The following is a 20,809-nucleotide window of genomic DNA, read 5'->3' as shown; positions in this document are numbered from 1 at the left end:
GCGAGGGTAACACAACCCCCGTGTGTTTATCACGGTCCCTCCGGGAGAAGTATCATAATGTCAGGCGTGTAGCGTGCCGCGATCTATACGCATCCCCATTCAGATATCTATTGATGCCATTTAGCGGCCGTATTAGCTGCAGTTGTGGCTGGCGCAGGTAAATGTCACAAGTTGCGCTCTGGTGTTTCCAGGGCGTAATTGGACACAAAGGTGTTGCCGCGCCATCGAAAATAACAGCTGAAAGAAGGAGATGGTTACGACCGGGAGAGAGAATATGCAACTTTTTCTTTTTCCCAGAAATGCTTTGTTTTTGGAAATACACAGCTTTTCTTCCATAAACTATACAATGCATTGGGGCAGCACGGCTGAGGCGGGAGAGTGGTTGTCTCCCAACACAAAGGTTGTGGGTTCGAAACTCAGCCGTTGTGACCATGTCAAAGCGTCCTTGAGCAAGATACTGTAGCAAGCTCCTCCTGATGCTGAGTCGTCAGTAGGTGACTGACGAGACGGGAGTAAAGCGCTTTGAGTATATTAAAGTTAGGAAAGCACTGTATGAGTGAAAGCCAATTAATGCTTTTTTTTTTTGACAAATTCAACAACTTTTCCCCAAAAATATGACTTATTTTACCCCAAAATATGCTACAATAAGGGTACAAAAAAAAAGAAAAATGTCTTCATGTAGAAAAACCTATTCACACCGCTCAAGTACATATTGCTGTCCAAATGTAAGATTCAAATAAAATGTAGGCACGACGATCAGATATGACATTTTCAGAAATATGACTTTGATGGAAATAAATCACTTTTTTTCCCGAAAATGTTCAACTCTTTTCAGAAGTATAACTTTTTAAATCTGTTAAATCTTCTCTCATAACAAAATTTTTTTTTGTTTTGTTTTGAGATTGGTGGGGGGGGGGGATCCGTTGTTCGTGAATTTTTGAATATATGACTTTTAGTAGTTGTTTGATTTTGTAGGGTAATGAACCATCAAACGACGGCGTGATGGGAACTATGCTAGTAGGCGTGGCTTTATTCTGGTCTGAACAGCGCTTGCGTTTGAACTCTTCATTTATTTGTCATATATTTGTGATTTGTAGACTTTGTGCTGTTTGAAACTAATTGGACAACACAACTTAGTTATCACGGCCGACACCTGACAATCGACTTTGCCGCTTTTGTCCTTCACGCGCTCACTTTCTCGTCTTCTTTTGTTACTCTTGAAGCTTTTGTTGGCTTTTGCTTACGGCGACAATTCCCGTAGGCATCTTGCAGATAAGAGCGGCAAAAAGGCGAGCGGGTAGGCGCCCGGTAAAGTTTACCGCATGCGCGGGATCAGTTACAATGCAATTACAACAGGACAGAAATAAAAGCCAGGCCGAGGTTCTGTCTGCACCGATCCCAAAAGATAAGACGCTGAGGGATGGGCCACACGAACGCCCCCCTGGTGTCGACAAACTGTCCGTCGGGTCAGGGCAGGGCGACGCCATCAGACGGAACCGGGCGGGAAAGACAATTTAGTGGGCGGGAAAAAAGACGGACTCAGCAGTTTGGAAGCGCACCAAAAAGAAGCCAATCATTTGACAGGAAAACAAGAGGTGAGTGATAGTGGACAGCATGCCAACCCAGGCTTGAAACCCTAATTTGAAAACCTAATCCTTGTTTGAAACACTAACCTGCGCTCTACACCCTAATTTGAGAGCATACCCTGACCTGGAAGCCCTTATTTGAAACCCAAACCTGGGCTCTAAACTTTAAATTTACACCATACCCTAAACTTGAAATCCTTATTTGAAACCGTAACCCAGGCTTGAAAGTGTAATTCAAAACCATAGCCCTATTTTGAAACCCTAACCCTTGTTTTAAACTTTAATTTGAAATCATAATCTGGGCTCTAAACCCTAATTTGAATCCTCACCCCTCACTTGAAAGTCCAGCCCTTGTTTGAAACCTTAACTGAGGCTTGAAACCCTACTTTCCCCCCCTGTGTACACTGAACTAATGTTGCAAGAGATGTGCGGTAGTAGCGCGGCGGCCTGCATCGACTGCTGTCAGTTAGCAGTATGCTAAAGAGTGTATTAGGGATTAGAGGGGATTAGTGATATCAGATCACTGGAGGGTTATCAGCAGTCGCGGCAACATGGAGCTGGCAAACCTGCCCTCCGCGATTTACCCTCCTCGCCACCCCGCTACCGACTCCCCGATGTCCTCGCTTGAGTTTGCTTATTAACCCATTAAACTGCGCGATTTACGAGTTTGGAGAAACAACTAAAGCCTGGGATCTTTATTAGCGGCGTGATGGAGCGCCTCCTCCCTCAACACCACCAAAGTTAAACGCCCCCGCCACCCGACCCTCCCCGAAAAGGCGGCTTCGCTTGGAATATTACCGTGATTTAGCACGCAAAAGCAGCACGTATTAAAACAGCTCGCAGCTTTTATTCCGAACGTACCTCTACACAAAACCAATTTAGCTGCCATTGATCGTTTTTCAAGCAATTAGATTTCCCTTGATGGAAAAACTATAGGTCTGCTTGGATGAGGGTCCTAGAGGAGGGGGAGCTCACCGCTCCGATTTGCACGTTTATTCAAGACGTCTGACTGACCCGAACCCCTGACACTGCCTCCCCCAACCCGCCGCACATCATTCAGCCGGCGTGACGACGTGGCAAAGCGTCACATGAAATACACGTTTTCATTTCCAATATGTATCCGCTCTTTGTTTCTGCAAAGTCGGCCGATTTTCTGAATTGCGGAATATTGACCGTTTCTGGGGCCCACCGAGCGAGTTGGACGCACGGGCAACGTGCCACCGGCGGGAGGTGCTTTCATCCAAGCAACCTTGAGTCTGTTTTGCTGGAACTCGAGTTGATTCCGTTCCGTCCCCCCCCCCCCACACTCGGTGTGGCTCATTTGGGAAAGGGTAAACGTGGTAAACCAACTCCGGTGCCAACCAAATCTACCGGGACAGCCCGAAAATGACGGAAACGGACTCCAGTTTGATTTGCATGTGACCTGAAAATTCAACCAATCCCATCCCAGAAGCACGTGATCAAAATATCTCAAGTTTTAGCTTTAAAAAAAATGCCCTGGAGCAGATTCCTCTTAGCATTAAAAACATCTTTTTAGAAATGTGTAAATAAAATTCTTTTTGGAAAAAATACATTTTAGAAATATGACTTAAGGAAATATGCAGCTTTTTCTAAAAATACAGTATTGTATATTTCCTGGCTTGTTTTGTTTGGATTCCTTTTTTACCTTCTTGTGCCCAATATGAGAAGACGACAAACGCATTTTAGTATGCTTGCTAACGTGCATCAACTGATTTCGAGTTCAAAGTGAACGGTTGGGGTACCAGAACCACAGTGTCAGTTCCTGGCAAGTCCTGATTAGCGTTGTTTTATTCCTTTCTTCCTGTTTACACTTCGTGACCAGTAAGGGAAGCGGGACCAACTGATGCGGTTGTGATGCATTTTAATACGCTTGGAATTTTGACCGAACCAAACATCACTTACGTACATCAAATGAGGTATAAAAGCACCCTTTCGGCCTGTAGTCAGAGGGTTCGAGAACTAAGGTGTCAATCAGTGGGCCCGAGCTGGCTCCCGCTTTTAAAGGCCGCTTTGATTCCCCCACATTCTCCAAGCGATTACTTCATTATTCCGAGTATGCTGCTCGGGTGAAAGGGCAGCAAGTGGATTCAAGGCATAAAAAGGGAACACGGAATGCCATTAATGCCAAAGTAGGGAGTAATTCTCGCCGCGCTCCCCGAGGAAATCCACCGTGCGCCCAAAGCCGGAGGATTTTGACAAATGCCTTCCTCAACAGCGGCAAAGGAGACAAATGTTACATTTAAAGAGAAATACTTAATTTCCGCTTTTGGTGACTCTCAGCAGATATCATTAATCAGTGAGGGTGGAGGGGTGGGAGTGCATGGGGAAGGGTTGGGTGGGTGGGTGTGCGTGGGGTGGGTGGGGGTGGCGGAGTATGCTCAGTGAGCCCGCTAAGCGCCAGATGATCGCCTCCTTCCACTCAATCCATCAAGTGTGATTGGAGAAAGAAAAGGTTCAAAAAAAGAGTAATTACCCGGGCGGTGGTGGCCCGGCCAAGGTGTTCCCGGGACAAGTTGAACCCCGTTTATCACACGGGACTTGACTGCGGCCCCAAAAATGACAAATGCCTCACTGACGCAAACTTGATTCTCAAATTAACGATTTAAAACTTGTCATGAATGTGTTGTGCTAGGGGTGATGTTATTAATAGCAAGCCAGAAAAAAAAGTGAACGTGGGGGTGGCCGCCATTCAAGTTGATGTATGATCCCCGCTGGCCGAGCCGGTTTGAAGCGTGGCGCCTCTTTAAATGGCGTAATGAGCCGGAGAGTACGCCACCCCATGGAAAAAAAACGCCATCCCGCGGCTCCGCCGCCCACCTCGGGACTCAATCGTTACTTTGTTGAAGAATTCTAATGTAATGGCCTCAGAGTGACGTCGGTGGCAGCAATAATACGGAAAGGCATTTCAAGTATTGTCTCGTCGTACAGTGTTTACAATGCCTTAATGCTTACTGTATGTACATTAACTTCAATGCTACCAAGTAGAACGCAGACTGTTCAAAAACATTGGGGACAAAAAAATCTGAGTTTTGTATTTGGGCCATTCCACCGAATCTGTGCCATTTGCGTCACCAGGAAATAAAATGTAGAAATGCATGATCAAATTAGCTTTATAGTAGGGCTACACAATATTAATGGAATCGATTTTGGATGCCGCGATTAAATGAGCCTAATCGTCGGGGGATTTTTGACATTTAAAATACGGGCACCGTGCATATGAAGTGCTTCATTTGAAGCAGTGCCCACAACCTACTCAGCCAGCCACCACTAACTTCAAAATATCCATCCATTTTCTGAGCCGCTTCTCCTCAATAGGGGAGCCCATCCCAGCTATCATCGGGCAGGTACACCCTGAATTGGTCGCCAGCCAATCGCAGGGCACATAGAAACAAACAACCATTCGCACTCCAATTCACACCTATGGGCAATTTAGCATCAATTAACCTACCGTGCATGTTTTTGGGATGCGGGAGGAAACCGGAGTGCCCGGAGAAAACCCACGCGGGCACGTGGAGAACATGCAAAGTCCACTTAGGCGAAGCCAGATTAGAACCCGAGTCCTCACAACTGTGTGGCAGATGTGCTAACCAGTCGTCCACCATGCTGCCAGCCTGTCTAAAGAAAAACAAAATCTAAAACGGTTGGAAGAAGCGTTGGTTGCCTGGAGAGTCAGGCACAAGGATGATGTCATAGAAAAGTGACTGTTGTTGTACCATCTTGGACGCTACATAAGGTTAGCAACAGCCCTAACGCAATATCCCACACACTAAAATCATGATATAAATCAAAGAGGGTGAATTCATACTACAAAATAAATTGTTTGTTATATCGCACAGCTCTATTTGTGACCTTCAAGGATATTTCTAAATTCTTCTTTTTCACACGATACCGATCAGCTGAAAATTACAAGATCAGCCCCCATTTCCGATGTACGGTCATCGACAATTTCCTATTTTCATATATGACTGCTAATAGTGTGTTTGTGTAACTTTAGTGGTGAATCCCAAGAGTTGGCTTCATTATAAAACAGACAATGGGACACAAGTGACACCAGTCTGTCTGCCCTAGAACAATAGCGAAAGGTGGAGGTGCATTTCCATGAGAGTAAAGAAAATACCACTTTTTGAGACCTTCATGTTTGGCCACATGCTGTTTCTTTCTTTCCTTCCTTGACCAGCTGACATTGTCTCTCTGTAGTACGTCGATTGAACGGATCATTTTCACATAGGAATGTATTCAAATACAGCTTGGAGACCGCCCCCTTGGCCGGAACTTCGATGCCGCACATTGAATCATCTTACCTCTTTGCAAAGATAATAAATTGCGCAAGTTACATTGTCTTCAAGTACCGTAATTTCTCGTGTATAATGCGCACCCATGTATAATGCGCACCCCCAAAGTTAACCTCAAAATTCTGGAAAACCCTTCTGCCCATGTATAATGCATTTTTACAATGCATGATTTTGCTTCTACCCATATGATCAAAACAAAGTATCTTTTCAAAGAATTATTCTGAAGTTAAGCACTTTATTTGAACATGTAATACTTTTTAAAATTTATTTGCTCCTATTTTGAAATTCACACTTTTATTGAGTAAATGAGAAAACACACAGTTGTGCTCCTATGTTTGATTGCCCAGGTAGAATTTGTGAGATGGGTACAATTCTTGAAAGAAAACATGAAGGGCCAGGCGAAACACGTGTAATTTTATTTTAATGGGATTCAAATTAAACTGTCCAGCATTTCAGAAAAGCATTATCATTAAAAAAAAAAACATAAACATAAAGAAATGAATGATGGTTGTTGTTCAGTCATATTTAAACAAAATCATAAAAAAATGTCACAAATTCTGCCAGGGTATGTAAACTTATGAGCACAACGGTACTTACAGTATATGCAGTCGTATGTACCCCTGTCATAATAGAATGAAAGTGTAGGCTACACATTTTTCATAACCTCTAGGTGGCGGTTTATTACAATGAAAGTGTACACCTTTTTCGTAACCTCTAGATGGCGGCATGCATTAATAAAATGTGAAAGTTTTTCATTTTGCCCTACACCCATGCATAATGCGACTTTTCACAATTTTGGGGGGGTAAAAAAATGCGCATTATACACGAGAAATTACGGTGTTTACTTCGGGTATTCTCCATCGGAACGAGTATCGTGACGAACCCTAGTCCAGGGGGTACCGCACTTATCGCCAAACGTCAACACTAATAGGTTCCATCTCACTTGCAACCCAAATGACGACAAGGGCAATAGAAAATGGATGGCTACTTGATATCTGAAGTAGTCACGTAATGGATTGTGGTTGCCCTCGGAGGTACGTCTGTATTTGAGAAGAAAGACTGCACAGTCTTTGATATTTGGGGTGTTAAATCAAAGGCGAGGGGTCGCCAAGGGGTGGCCGCCATGTCGGTGACACGTTGGAGTGCGGCGGCATTGCTCGCTGGCTTCCGGCAAGGAGACCGAGACAATTAAATAGCGGCTCGCCCGCTCTCTCTTTCTTCTCGGTGGCGTTTAAAATCAATTCATTCAGCGGACTGCTGACACAGCCTGGCCCAGAGAGCCCAGGATTTATGGCTCCCTCTAATGGGCATGCTCCGAAGCAAAGCCCTGCCGTCAGCACTTTCCCGCCAGCGCGGACAGCCAGCGAGCGGGCGACCGATCGGCCGCCTCGCCCCTTCGCTTCCCTCGTCGCCGCATCCTGCTCTTAAAGGCGCAGGCGCACGTTTATGTCCATTGAGGAGTTGACGAACACACAGCTACTTGACACAATGTGAAGCAAAATAACAAGAGGATGCAGCAATGTACCTCATTAAACTTCGCCGCCCGTGCACTGCTCGCGTGAGATGACGGAAATTCAAGTTTTTGACAGTTTTGTGTCATCCGTTTGTTTCCAATACATACTTCAAATTTGTAGCAATCGGACTAAATCTCTAGGACTGGTTGAAGTCTTGGAAGTATACCTGGAAATAAACCAAATGATGCTAAAATGGACACTTTAAACCAAAATGGCAGACTTCCTGTGTCTTTTCAGGCAGGGCTTCTTGAGACTTTTTGTGTTTTTTTTTCTATGATAGACGTTTACTAGATTTCGTGGTGCTAAGTTAGACTGGTTTCAGGGGCTGAATTTTCAAAAGAAAACAATGAGCTGACTTATGTTTTATGGCGAGTCATCAAATTTGGTTGGCAAGCTCCGCCCACACTCAATGTTGAAAACTCTTAATTTTCCAAATTTGGCATCACCCATCTGTGTAAAATTTAGTAGCAACTGGACAAAATCTCGAGGACAAGTTTGTCTTTAAAAGACCATACTTGTTGAGACTATATTGTGGGTCTTTTCGTGACAGACGTGTCCACCAAATTTCCGTTTGCTAAGTTAAACTGGCTGAGGTGACTGAATTTTCAAAACAAAACCATGAACTGAATTATTAGTTTCATATTTTATGGCAACTCTTCAAACGTAGCTGGCAAGCACCGCCCAAATGCAAAGTCGAAAAACCTCTTCACAATTTCTCCCACAAAAAAAAAAAAAAAAAAAAAAAAGAATGAAAAATGTGGTTCGAATCTGATAGCAGTTGTACAAAATCCTGAGGAATTTGGACTTCTGGAAATCACAAATTGGACTAAAACGGACACTTGTAACCAAAATGGCAGACGTCCTGTGTCTTTTCGGGCATGGCTTCTTGTGACCTTTTGAACAGTGTACAATAATGGCCAGAAAAATGTGAGTGTGAAATATTTGGGAGTTGAACCCTTTCATTGGGAAAGGTGTGGGTGTTGAACCCTTTGGTGGTGAAAGGTGTGGGGCACAGCTTGCTTATTTGTGCAATTACAGCAGGTCAAATGTAGGTGTCAAAGCATTTCACAAGTGAAAATATGGGTTGAACTTTCATCCAGGAAAAGTGTGAGCGTGAAACCACTTCGCTTGGAAATGTGCAGGGTTTGATATTAAAGGTGTACCATACTGCGCTTTGTGTAATAAAACCTGGAAAATTGTGGGTGCTCAACCTTTTCATCAGGAAAAGTGCAGGTGTTGAAAGACCCAATAATTGGCAGGAAAGGAACCACGGGATAATACTCGTATCACCTGAGAATGAAACTGAATCCTCTTACTTGATGTAAGGATGTAAAAGCGAGTGGGAGGGATGCAGCGTAGCGTAATTAGCATTTAACAGCTGAGTGGTCTCCTTTTCCTATTGGTGGCGACGCAATCTCATTTTGCGAGCGCGGAAGCAGGCGGGTTGCTGCAACTGGGCCCTGCGTCGGCCATTTTGGAGCTAATTGCCTGTTCAAATCAGCAGCGCCTGTTGAGCTTGTGGAATAACCCCATCCAAGTCTTACTAGAAATCATTTGAAGGACTGAGTCAGATTTTTTTTTTTTTTTACATTTATCACCCAACAAAATCCACTCACAATTTAAGAATGATCACCTCTTGAAGTTGTGGAATAACTCCATAAGTGTCCTAATTAATTAAGATGTCAGTCTTAATTTCAGACTGACATCCAATCACAATTTCAAACCAATCAATGACCAAATCCCTTTGCAATTTGAGATTCATCACGAACCAAAATTCACGCACAATTTAAGATTGAAGACGTACTGAAATAATTTGTTTTTTCAAATAATTTTGGAAATCCACTGATACTTTTTACCAGCAATAATACGCTCACGATTTCAAACTCATCACTGACCAAAAATCCATTCACAATTTGAAATGAATCACCGACCAAAGTCCAATCACACTAGAATTTAAGATTCACGAACGACACAAAATCCACTCACAATTTGAAATTAATCATGTACTAAAATCCACACACAATTTAAGATTACGCACAAAATACACTCATACTCTTACATTTTTCGCCTACCATAAAACACTCACGATTTTCAAATTCATCACTGACCAAAGTCCAATCCGAATTTAAGATTCATTACCGAACAAAACGCAGCCCACCAACTGTATGCGGGGCTGGCGGTCTGTCATTATGGAGCCACGGTGGTGACGGCGGCAATAACAGATCATTAGACTCATTTAAAATGTCTGTTCTGACCCGCTCCCTCAGAGAAAGCGAGGAAATAGCAGCGGGTCCCTTGAACCTCGCCGCCACCTGGTCCATGGCTCTGCGGCGGCGAGGGAGCGATGACAGCCGAGAGGAGCCTGTGACGGCACACCGCACATTCGCGACAATATGGCCGCAGGCGGGGGACGGCGAGGCGCAGCCGTCACGAGAGAGTGGGCGCGTCCCCGTCATGAGAGCGGGGGATGCTGCCTTGTCGATGTGTGCTGTAGCAAAATGCCGCAGCAACGGGAGCACACAAATTGGGATTTGTAACAATTTTAGATTCATCACCATTTGTTAGCTTGCCATCAACTATAATCTATGGAACAAAGTCCACTCATAATTTTAGATTTTCACCGAACGAAATCCATTCACAATTTTACATTCTTCGCTTTTCAAAACCTACTCATAGTTTTAGATTCTCACAGACCAGAATCCATTCGCAATTTTTGATTCATCACTGGTCGAAATCAACTCACAATTTCGGATTTCCACAGACCGTAATCTATTCCCAAATTTGAGAGTTTTCACCAACCAAAGTCCACTTGCAATTTTGAATTCATCACAGACCCAAATTGGGTCGATAAGTCTCAGACCAAAATCCACTCAGATTTCCAATCATTTCCATGCAGTTGTACAGCTCAAAATGTAGCTTAGTGTGCTAATATTCGGTTTGGGGCTCCTACCTGCCCAGCTGGGGGTCTCCATGTACGGGTAAAGATGGTCGGGCTGAGGCTGTGTCACTGGACTATCTGCCGATGCTTCGACCTCACAACGGCGTGAAGAAGCCTGAGAAAGAGGAAGAAGACTTCTTTAGTCCGAGTTCCCCTTTGCAAAAACATCTTAGCTTAGCGAGCATTAGCGGCATGTGATCCATAACTTATTTTGCATTGTAAATGTACTGTTGGTTACAGTAATATCGGAATTATAGACACAAATGGCAGCCTTTCCCAAAAATGGAAGAAGGAAAGTAAAGGCAGCTATTTTAAAGAAATTCTCACTCAAAACCCAAAACCAAAATCCGATCACCATTTTAGATTCATCACTGACCAAAATATGGTCACAGTTTTAGAATAATCACCAATTAAAATCCACTAGTTTTGGATTTGTCACCGATTCAAATTCACTTAATCGCCAACCAAAATCTATGATACAATCAAAATCCGCTCACACATTTGGAGTCATCACCAACCAAAAACCAAAATCACAATTTTAGAGTCCTCATCGACCTAATTCAAGAATTTAAATGGATCACCAACAAAAGTCTACCCACAATTTTGGTGCTTTGTTTTTTTTCCGTTTTCCTCATTGGAGTTCACGTGATTTTCACTCTCATGTGCAGATATAATGTGGATATGAAATTTGAATTGGAAAGAAAAAAATCAAGTAAAATCGGATTTGGGTCTGTTAGAGATTCTATGTTGCTAAACGTAGCAAACGTTAACGCTCACGTGTATTCATGTGCACTCTGCTGGTGGTGCGTTTGTTTTTTTCTGCTGACTCGGGATGTCGGCGGTCCGCAGCCTGGCTGCGGCCCAGCGGTCCGGCTGCTGAACCGCGACTAAGAGAGCGAGCAAGCGAGCATCGATTTCATCTCGGCAAAACTCTATGCCAAAAAAAAAAAAAAAAACATTCTGCGTGCACCACCAAAGCAATTTGTCATGTATCAAAAGTAATTAAAAGCAATTCCTTTCCCTCTGGTTGATTAGGGATTGACTAATTGTCGAGCGGGCATGGGAGGGGGGTGGGGGGGGGGGGGTACATAAAAGAGGACCAGGATGAATTTTGCAGGAGGAGAAGCTAACCGATGTAAAAAGGAGGGCCAGACATCTGCCTCGACATGATTAGCAAACACGTGCGCATACGCCGACCCGTGGGCGCTAAATAATATATTAGCGCTCGCATATTGGCTGGAACGCTTAAAAGGCTGCGTCAACACCAGAATGCGAGAAAAAGTCGGGAGCGGCGGATGTGAGCAGATGCTCCGACCACGTGTGCCAAAAAAGGGAGATCGCCGCGCTTAAATACCAACAAAGCCGCCTGGGAATGACCGATGTGGAGTTAGCGTCCGACGAAACCCGGTGGGAAAGTTCCCCTTGCGGCCACTAACAATCTCAAGAATGCCCCACTGGCTTCCATGAGACGGGAATGGAAATGTCCGGATTGATTCTGAGCACGGAAGTTGAGCTCCACGTGGTTTCACTTTTCTTTGTGCGATCGCACTTAATTGTTCGTGGATGGGGAATAAAAAGCAAAATGGAGGCGGCGGTCCACGAGAGGGCGAGGTCCCATTAAGAGTCCTTCACGGGATTTTTAAACCGCATCAGATGCCGATAGACTTCGGTGTGACCCAAGGAACGAATGGATTAACTTCAAACACCAAATGTAATCGACATCCTTTCAAAACCTGTTAAAAATGTCCTCGTAAGAAAACGTAACTTTTGATCAAGATCTGCTAACAAGAAATGTCGTTGACATTCCTCCAAAACCTTTTCAATGTCCTTCTTACAAAAATTATTGTTCATAGATTCCAATGAAATGTGATGTATCGCTTTCAGAACTTTCATCGATATCACTCCAAAATGTTAATAAATGATTTCCTTGTTACATAATTGTTCCGTTTTAATTATAAACTGCCAGCCAAAACATTCCAGAATGTGAACAGATTCCGATTAAATGTGACGTTTGTCGGGATTTCTTTCGAATTGCTGAAAATGAGCAAAGACTATGCCGTACTCAATTGAGGACCCACGACTTTAAAGGTCCCATATTTTGGCTATTTAGACCTCCATAGAGTGACTCTCTAACATGGACTTAGTATCAAATGTTCAATTTCATTTCAAAAACACACCTTGGTTTTGTCATTCAGAATGCCCAGAAAAGGCCCCTCTGACGGCGACTTCTGTTTGACCCAGTTTTGTGTCCGCTTTGTCCACATTTGGGTAAGACCGCCCGCTTTTCCTCTGATTGGTTGCCTCTAACTCTGCTTATTAATCCTAAATGAATTCTGTAATTGTTCTTATTATACTTTAATGCGGTTCACAAGTGAGTAAATTCATCTTTTTAACGCGCACATCGCGCTTATTGATGCGGCTTTAATTCAGGTTATTAATGTTGATGATCTCTAATTTGCTTTTAATTCATTACATCTATTTATAATGTAATTACGCTTGTTGAGGCTTTCATTCTGCCTATTGCTTTAATTCAACTTATAAAAGTTATTTAATTGTGCTTATTATTGTGTCAGTTAGCTACTTATTGCTTTCTTTCGTCTCATGAATGGTTTATACCTCCTTATTAATACTTTGTGCTTATTTATGATTTAATTCAAAATGTTAATTGCTTTAATTCAGTTTATGCTTTAATTGTGCTTATTAATGCTTGGATTCGACTTATGAATGTTCGAATTCAGCTTCTTAATGCTTCACATGTGCTAATTAATGAGCTAATTCTGCTTATTGATGCTTCAATTCTGCTCATTGATTCGTTAATCCCGCCAATTAGCACTTTATTTCTGCTGATTAATGCTGCAATTATTAGCGATGCCGAACACTGTGTTTATTGTTTCGCTAATTTCGCCAATGAATGCGTTAATTGTCCTTCGAATCAGTTCGCGAAGTCGGCTTTTTGAGACTTTTACTGTGCTTATTATGCCTCCCGTTGTGTGGTTTTTCACAGGTGCGGGCGCTTTCATAAGAGAGCCTTGGGGAGGCCCCGCAGAGCGCTACGAATGTTCCTTAAGACTCTTCAAAACCACATCGGCACAAATGAAGTTAGCGGCTGAATGGGTTGCATTGGTGAAACCGCCGCGAATGAGCCTCCTTTCCCAAACATTTGCGGGGGCCTCAGATATCCGATGATACCCCTCGTAGCTTTTAATATTTAAAGCAAGAAATTAATCATCCCATTCATTATTTTAATAGCTGTCATTTTAGGTTCCGTCTTCCCCTGAAGCTCTGATTTATGACAGCAGCGAGTGGTGAGCGAACGGGATTTATCGTAATGTTTGCACCAGGTAGCCCGCCGCCATATTTCACCCTTTCACTGGCACGCCATTAAAACGCACCGCTGATTAAACGACGACGCGCCCGGTCGCCCGAAACCCTGACGTGTGTACAACTGTGTGTGCGCGTGTGTTTGGACGTGTGTGTTTATGAATGGACACACACGATGATTGTTTTTCACTGGTCCAAATCAAGTTGTCAATTTTGACCCCTGATTTCAGTTTCATTTTAATACAGGAAGAAAAAGAAAAGAAAAAAGAAAAGAAAAAAAAAAAGTTGAAAAATTCAGAGCAAACCTAAACATATCTCTGTGACATCTCTCTCTTCTCTTACTGGCCGCCAGAATGTAAGCAGGAAATATGCTCGCGCTAATGTGGATGTATTACGGATTAAATTGAAAAACGTTGGTGCCAAAACAACACAATACAGCACACATTTCAAGTTTCATCTGGACTTTCACGAAACCAAAAAAATTCTAATCATAGCCATACTGTCGATTCAAAATAATTCCTTGTCCCGTCCAGGAGGTCACGCCCCCTAGTGGCCTGGCAGACTTCCTTTGTGTGGCGTGAAATTGCAGCATTTGTCTCCTGCAGTTGTTTTGGGATTTGTGTGTTTTGTTGTGTTTGCAGCATTTTTCTTTTGCAGTTGTTTTATGTGCTTGTGTGTCTGTTTTTTCATCTTGCGTTATTCCTGCTATGCACACACACACACACACACACACACACACACAAACATTACATTTGGGAGAGTTCCCATATTATGATACGGTAGTATTGTGATCATTTTCATTCAGTTATTGCAGATTTTTTTTTCTTTAAAAATGTAGAATATGCATAACAAATTGGAAATGTATCAAACATACATATGAAATACAAATAACAATACAACGTTTAGAACATAAACAGAAATTAAATATAGCATTTACGTTTTAGCTGTTAAAAAACTGAGTCTCAAGTCGTTTTTGTTCATAATCCTTTACAAGGAAGTGTAGAATTGCATTTTGTGTCCGTCCGTTGTCATTTTGGCACCGGGCTTGTCGTTCTGGAGTGTTGTGTGCTGTTGTCGAAGACGGCTGTCTTGTCGTGTCCCTGTGGAGGCAAAGGTGTCCGGTTATTTATTACATTGACCTCGTGTGTGTTCAGTAAACCCGATGTCAGACGAGGATATTCACGGGGAATCACAGCTAACGGCTTCACGACAATGAACTGCTGCATTACAGTACAATCAGAGGCCGGAGCTTAACTATATGGAAGGCGAACGTCACAGTCTACTCAGAAGCGACACTACGGGTGATACTACATGTACATGAGCTACGTAGCTTCTGAATGTGATTTAGCTGTCTTAATAATTCTGTATAATCGTTCATAAAATGCTGCGCATTGTAGTGAAGTCAGTTTCCTGTGTTTGTTTACCGTAGCCTGACGGCATTGCGCGAGCTCGTTATACCAACAATTCAAAACATGGCTAATATTTATGTACGGAGATCAAAACTTGACTCTCATTTTTATGAACATCAATAATTGTGCTTACTTACATTTATGTCCTTCCTTGTCCGTCCCGCCATGTTATAGGCAAGCTTTTTAGCAGAGTCCCATTTCCCTCGCTTTCAAGAGAGCTCTCGGACCTCGCTTCGTTCCAAGAGCTATCCACCGCTTCGTCTTAGCGCTTCCTCTAGGAATTGGGACTCTGCTAATTCTCAGACACGCGCAAAACCAAAGGCTAAAATGACAGGGGAAGGCCTGAGGGGGTAGAATTGGGATTAGCCCTTAGTGTCCGAGTACTTCGCAATAATTGGTCCCCCTATGCGCGACGCTAACTAGCATTGCAAGCAATAAACACCATTTTCCCACAAACGTTTCATTCTGCATTTGAATATTTGATTGCTACGGGAACCAAATTTGTACATTTGTATCTTTGCAACACAAAATGGGTTCAGTTGCGAGTTGACGTCTCATGAGACGAGTCCAAACAAAAATCTGTTACGCTTTTCACAGCGAAAACTCTAAAAGGTTCATCAAAAAGAATCCAGTGAAACGTCTGCTGTTTTTGGCAGTCGCTGTTTAGCATCCAGCTGCACGTCTAGATGCTAAACATCAGCGGCACTTCCTTTTTTATTTTTTGATATTTATTCATTTATCTTTTAGCAACTTGGCTAGTTTTCACGTCCATGGCCTGGCGGCGCATTAAATCCCAGCTGGTCGTTGGGCACACGCCCGACGCGCGCCTGTAGACGTGAAATTAAACGGCCCGCTAGTGGCAATTAAATATACATGTGTGTACATGACATAATGCTGTATCATAGTAAATACAGAGAAGTATTCAGTATACAGTACTAAAAATGTTAAGGATTATTATTATTACTACAGAGTATACGTTAGATATATGCGGACTGTCTTCCATTTGTTCTTACCCATACCAATAATCGGGCTGAATTTCAATATTTTTACTTTCTTCCGATCCAAGTCAGCAAAGACCAATTGCCGGATGTCCCTTAAAGATAATCCCGAAAAATTATCCTAAAGTGCGGAATGTGTTTTGAGACGTTTTTCCTTCCTGATCTGCTTGGAAAACAGGTGGTGGTGACAATCGTGTTATTAAACCTGGAAAATATTTACAATGCACAAAACCAAAGCATGTTCTACTAAAGATTGCTGAAGAACGGGGAAAACATAGAAAACTTTCTTCCAGTGAAAGAAGAGCATCTTGTCTTTCTTTTGGTAGGTTAGGTGCATATATTGTCACAGAATGCAACATTTTGTGGGTCTTGAAAGATCAGTCAAAATGCTCTAAAACAATGTGGGACATTATGCTTTGAAAACGACGATCCTGGTGATATAGCAATAGCGATATACTGTATATACCCCGATATGGCGGGGGAACTTTAATGATACGGACCAAATGTTGCAGTTTCACCGCCAAAGATTCGTCGCCACGTTTCAGCGAGTTAATACAAACCCCTCCGAGACGGTGCAGGACAACTTTTCTTGTTACAAAAAAACCCGCTGGAATCGAAGCGAGCTCGCCAGATGACTAATTGCAGCGATTTGAAACAAAACCTCTGGCAGCAGCAGAGAGGATCGGTTGCCTCGCTCGCGGAGCTCAGCGGGGACCTGCGGGCTCGGCGCTGATTGGCCACCGGAGCCGGCTCCGCTCGCCTCTAATTGAGATGTTTCATGAGGCCGCGTGCAATTGGACGAGCTCGAATCGGTCGGCGCATCAACCTCTGTCGCTCTGACGACCATTCCGCTGGCGTTTAATTGCTCGTGCTGCTAACAGTCGGCGGTCGGAATGCTCGAAGCAGCTGCGGCACGGCTCTTAAAGGCAGAAAATTATTCGGTTTTCTACTTCTTGGACTGGGAGGAAACACTTAGGCCCCTGCCTGTAGGGGGCGTCTAGGAATTTCATTACACGCACGACTCTCACGTTGTTGAGATGTGTATTTTGTGACGAATGAAACCCTGCCTCTAGGCTCCGCCCACACAAAGTGACAAAATGGCAAAAGTTCTGTCTCACAATCCGGTATATGCGCAAACTACTTCCGCATTCGTCAAACAAGGTAAAAACACTTCCTCCTCGTATATTTGCTGCCTGTGATAAATCGCAATGAATCAAAATTCAAAAGTGCGATTAATCTGATTAGAAAAATTCATCGATTGACAGCCTTAATTTTTACCTACTCTGTATGACCCATATTTTATTACACCTATTTTTCTTAAAAAATAGGACTTTTTCCTTTAAAAATTACAACTTTATTTCCAAAAGATTAACAGTTCGTAGTATATACAGTATTTATCTCAAGGAATTGACAATGAATGGTACAGGAAAGAAACCTGAATATAAATCCAATGAAACATGTGTTTGCTACCACTATGAGACACACGTATACATACGACTCTGTCAGATGTTGTAAATATGCAGTAAATAAATGTGATGGGGAGCTGAAACCACCGTGCATCAACATGAAATATTTTCATGTCGTCCGCTCGTGGAGGAAGGGGGCCGCATCAGACAAGGTGGGTGCATCAAGAGCGGCATCCGGTAAGCCGACGGTCAGCGAGACCGATGGCGTCCCGATCGCCATCGATACGGAAAGTCGGGCATGAAAAAGCCTTCCATCAATTGGAATCATGTTAACATGATAAAGGGCACATTGCAACGCCGGCCGGCACATTGATTCCGCGGCTGCCTTCCACATGTTAATGAATTGTACGACTCCTCCTCCCAACCCAAACTTATAATACTAACATATAATTTTATACTTCTTTCCTTCAAACTTAGCACTTTTCGGGGGTCATAATATAAGAACTGTTCATTTTAAAAATTATTATTAGTTATTTTTTTTGAAAAATGTTTTGCCTTTTTTTCTTTAAGAAGTATGACTTTATTCTTACAAGATTCATATTTTTGTTTCTGAAAAAAACTGAAAACATATTCTCATTTCGCCTCATAAAATGTAATTTTTTTTTTTTGAAGAATGAATCAGACTTTCCGAAAAAAACATGTTTTTTCCTAAGATTACCATTAAAAAAAAAATGGTTTTTTTTCTTAAAAAATAATATGACTATTTCTCATTGGATTAGGCAAGCTTTTTGTTCCTCAAAAATCTAGATAATGTTGGGTCTCACACATATAACGAATGGGAATTTAGAAGGCAAGTCTGATCCCTAATCTTATTAGAATAAAAGTTGTACATTTTTTAGAAGAAAATGGTGTACTATTATTATGAGAAAACAAGCAGTAATCAAGTAATCAAGTATGTACTTTTCAAGAATACAGTTGATTCACTAAAAATGTGAATCAATATCATTAAAATATATCATATCATTAAAAATGTGTTGGCATGTCAAACTTTACAAATCTGTACTTAGTGTTTTGGTGCAAGTAAAAATAATACAAAGGGAGAAACGCTCATATTGTACTAAAGCAACTAATCACCTTGAAATTCCAGTAAGATGTAATAAGTAAGATATTGGACATTTTGGAGGTAACACGAAAACGTTTTTATGAAAAAAAAAAAAAAAAGCATTGAGAGAGTGGCGCGGCGCACCTTGCTTAAATATGAACTAATTACGTTGCAAAATTAAGGCGTTTCATCTTCATTAGCATCCGACAAGCGGCCAACGAGGGAACATAATTAAGAGGAGCTGCGAGCTAATACAAGGATCACGTATCGCTCGCTATTCAAACGTGAAAACGCCGTTTAGCCCCGAAGAAAGCGCCTGATTACATTTAATAGAAGACTGCAGCACGCGGTCAATGTCGGCGGTCGAATGCGTTCTTACCGCTGTGCTACTGATGGCGGCCCGGACTCAACTGCATTGCAATCGCATCGATTACGACGGGATGAATCATTTTTCACAACATGATGTTTAGTCATAAGAGCAGCATGCACACACCGTCACTATTGATGGTCATCATGAGAGTTATTGACATATACGGCACGAAAAACAGGAAAATGTCAAGAAATGGCAAAAATTGATAATCAAATGCAAAAGCAATCACGTAATAACATGATGAAAACTTTATGGCTTCACAGTTACAAGATGCACTCTGAGGGCTACTATAATGTAGGTGCTCTTCTATGCTGCATGCTGGCAAATTTATTTCACCACAAAATAAAGCACACATACATTTTATTGTTTATGCCAGCGAGTGCTTATTTCCACTACGATTGACACACCTGCTGACTTCCTTATTTGCAACTTGGACATTTTTCACTTTTTACTTAACAACAATTTGAAAAAGAGCTGATTTGCTGACAAAAGCATTGCTAGCAGTTAAAACTCAGCAGCAGCCATCTTGAGGGAGCCCCACAGGGCACTGTATTCGGTCCGGACAACGTCAAGAAGAAAACAACAACAACATCAGCCTTTTTATACACAAACAATTTCAAAATTTCAAGGGATGAGTTGGTCATTTGGGTAACAATTCAAATCTTCCTACTGAATCAGAAATGACACGTAGACACGTGACTTTTTGACTCACAAGAAAAACTGCAGACACGGATGGTTTGTGGTTTGGTTCATTGACGCGAGTCAACAGTTCGCCAGAAACACTGTAGACTTACAGTGGGTATGGCAAGTATTCAGACCCCCTTAACTTTTTCACTCTTTGTTATATTGCAGCCTTTTGCTAAAATCATTTAAGTTCATTTTTTCCTCATGAGTGTACACACAGCACCCCATATTGACAGAAAAAAAAACGGAATTATTATTAAAATTCTTGCAGATTTATAAAAAAAGAAAAACTGAAATATCACACAGCCGTAAGTATTCAGACCCTTTGCTGTGACACTCATATATTGAACTCGGGTGCTGTCCATTTCTTCTGCTCATCCTTGAGATAGTTCTACACCTTCATTGGAGTCCAGCTGTGTTTGATTATACTGATTGGACTTGATGAGGAAAGCCACACCCCTGTCTATATAAGACCTTACAGCTCACAGCGCATGTCAGAGCAAATGAGAATCATGAAGTCAAAGGAACTGCCTGAAGAGCTCAGAGACAGAATTGTCTCATGGCTGTATTAGCTCAAAAGGGTGCTTCTACCAAATACTGAATACTTATGGCTGTGTGATATTTCAGTTATTCTTTTTTAATAAATCTGCAAAAATTTCAACAATTCAGTTTTTCTCTGTCAATGTGGGGTGCTCTGGTGATTCACCGCTAACTTCCGTTGATTGATTTGAATCTCTTCTCGCAGACACAAACGGACACACTGGAAACACCGCAGAGTCATTTTGGTTCGGCGATTTGTGTTAGAGGACTGCTGGGAAACGCCCCAGACTCAGATAATTCCGTTAAATCAATTCAGTTATTGACTCGAGTTAATAGACTCAGCAGCAACAGCTCAAACTTTGATAATTTGGTTGACTCGATTCACTTTTGCACTCAATTTAGCAGACTGACTCGCCAAAAATACTATGGACTTAGATTTTTCTATTCAATCGGTTGACTGACTGACAAAATTGAGTCAACTGACTCACCATTGTTCACCATGTACTCAGATGATTCAGTTCAATTACTAACTCAATTTAGCGGCTGACTCGCCACAAATGCCACACAGTCGGATGATTCAGGTGAATCCATTCACTCCGACTCACCTTAGTGAGCTGACTTGCCAGAA

General features: G+C 42.3%; 1 protein-coding gene across 9 annotated transcripts in view; it reads right to left on the bottom strand.

The window, feature by feature from the left end:
- LOC133415199 (RNA binding protein fox-1 homolog 3-like) overlaps window positions 1–20,809 on the bottom strand; it is a 354,983-nt gene that overhangs the window by 185,068 nt on the left and 149,106 nt on the right. For 8 of the 9 annotated variants that reach the window (XM_061701078.1, XM_061701071.1, XM_061701073.1 and 5 more), the window contains one exon: window positions 10,364–10,466. In XM_061701078.1, coding sequence (XP_061557062.1) covers window positions 10,364–10,385 — 22 coding nt within the window. In that variant the 5' untranslated portion in view covers window positions 10,386–10,466. Of the gene's footprint in view, window positions 1–10,363; window positions 10,467–14,609; window positions 14,773–20,809 lie in introns of all 9 variants that reach the window. The other variant, XM_061701070.1, reaches the window with a different exon arrangement.

The sequence above is a fragment of the Phycodurus eques genome, chromosome 16 (genome assembly GCF_024500275.1).
Source record: "Phycodurus eques isolate BA_2022a chromosome 16, UOR_Pequ_1.1, whole genome shotgun sequence".
Lineage (NCBI taxonomy): Eukaryota > Metazoa > Chordata > Actinopteri > Syngnathiformes > Syngnathidae > Phycodurus > Phycodurus eques.
The sequence above is the reverse complement of the archived record's forward strand: the minus strand, read 5'-3'. Positions and strand labels throughout refer to the sequence as shown.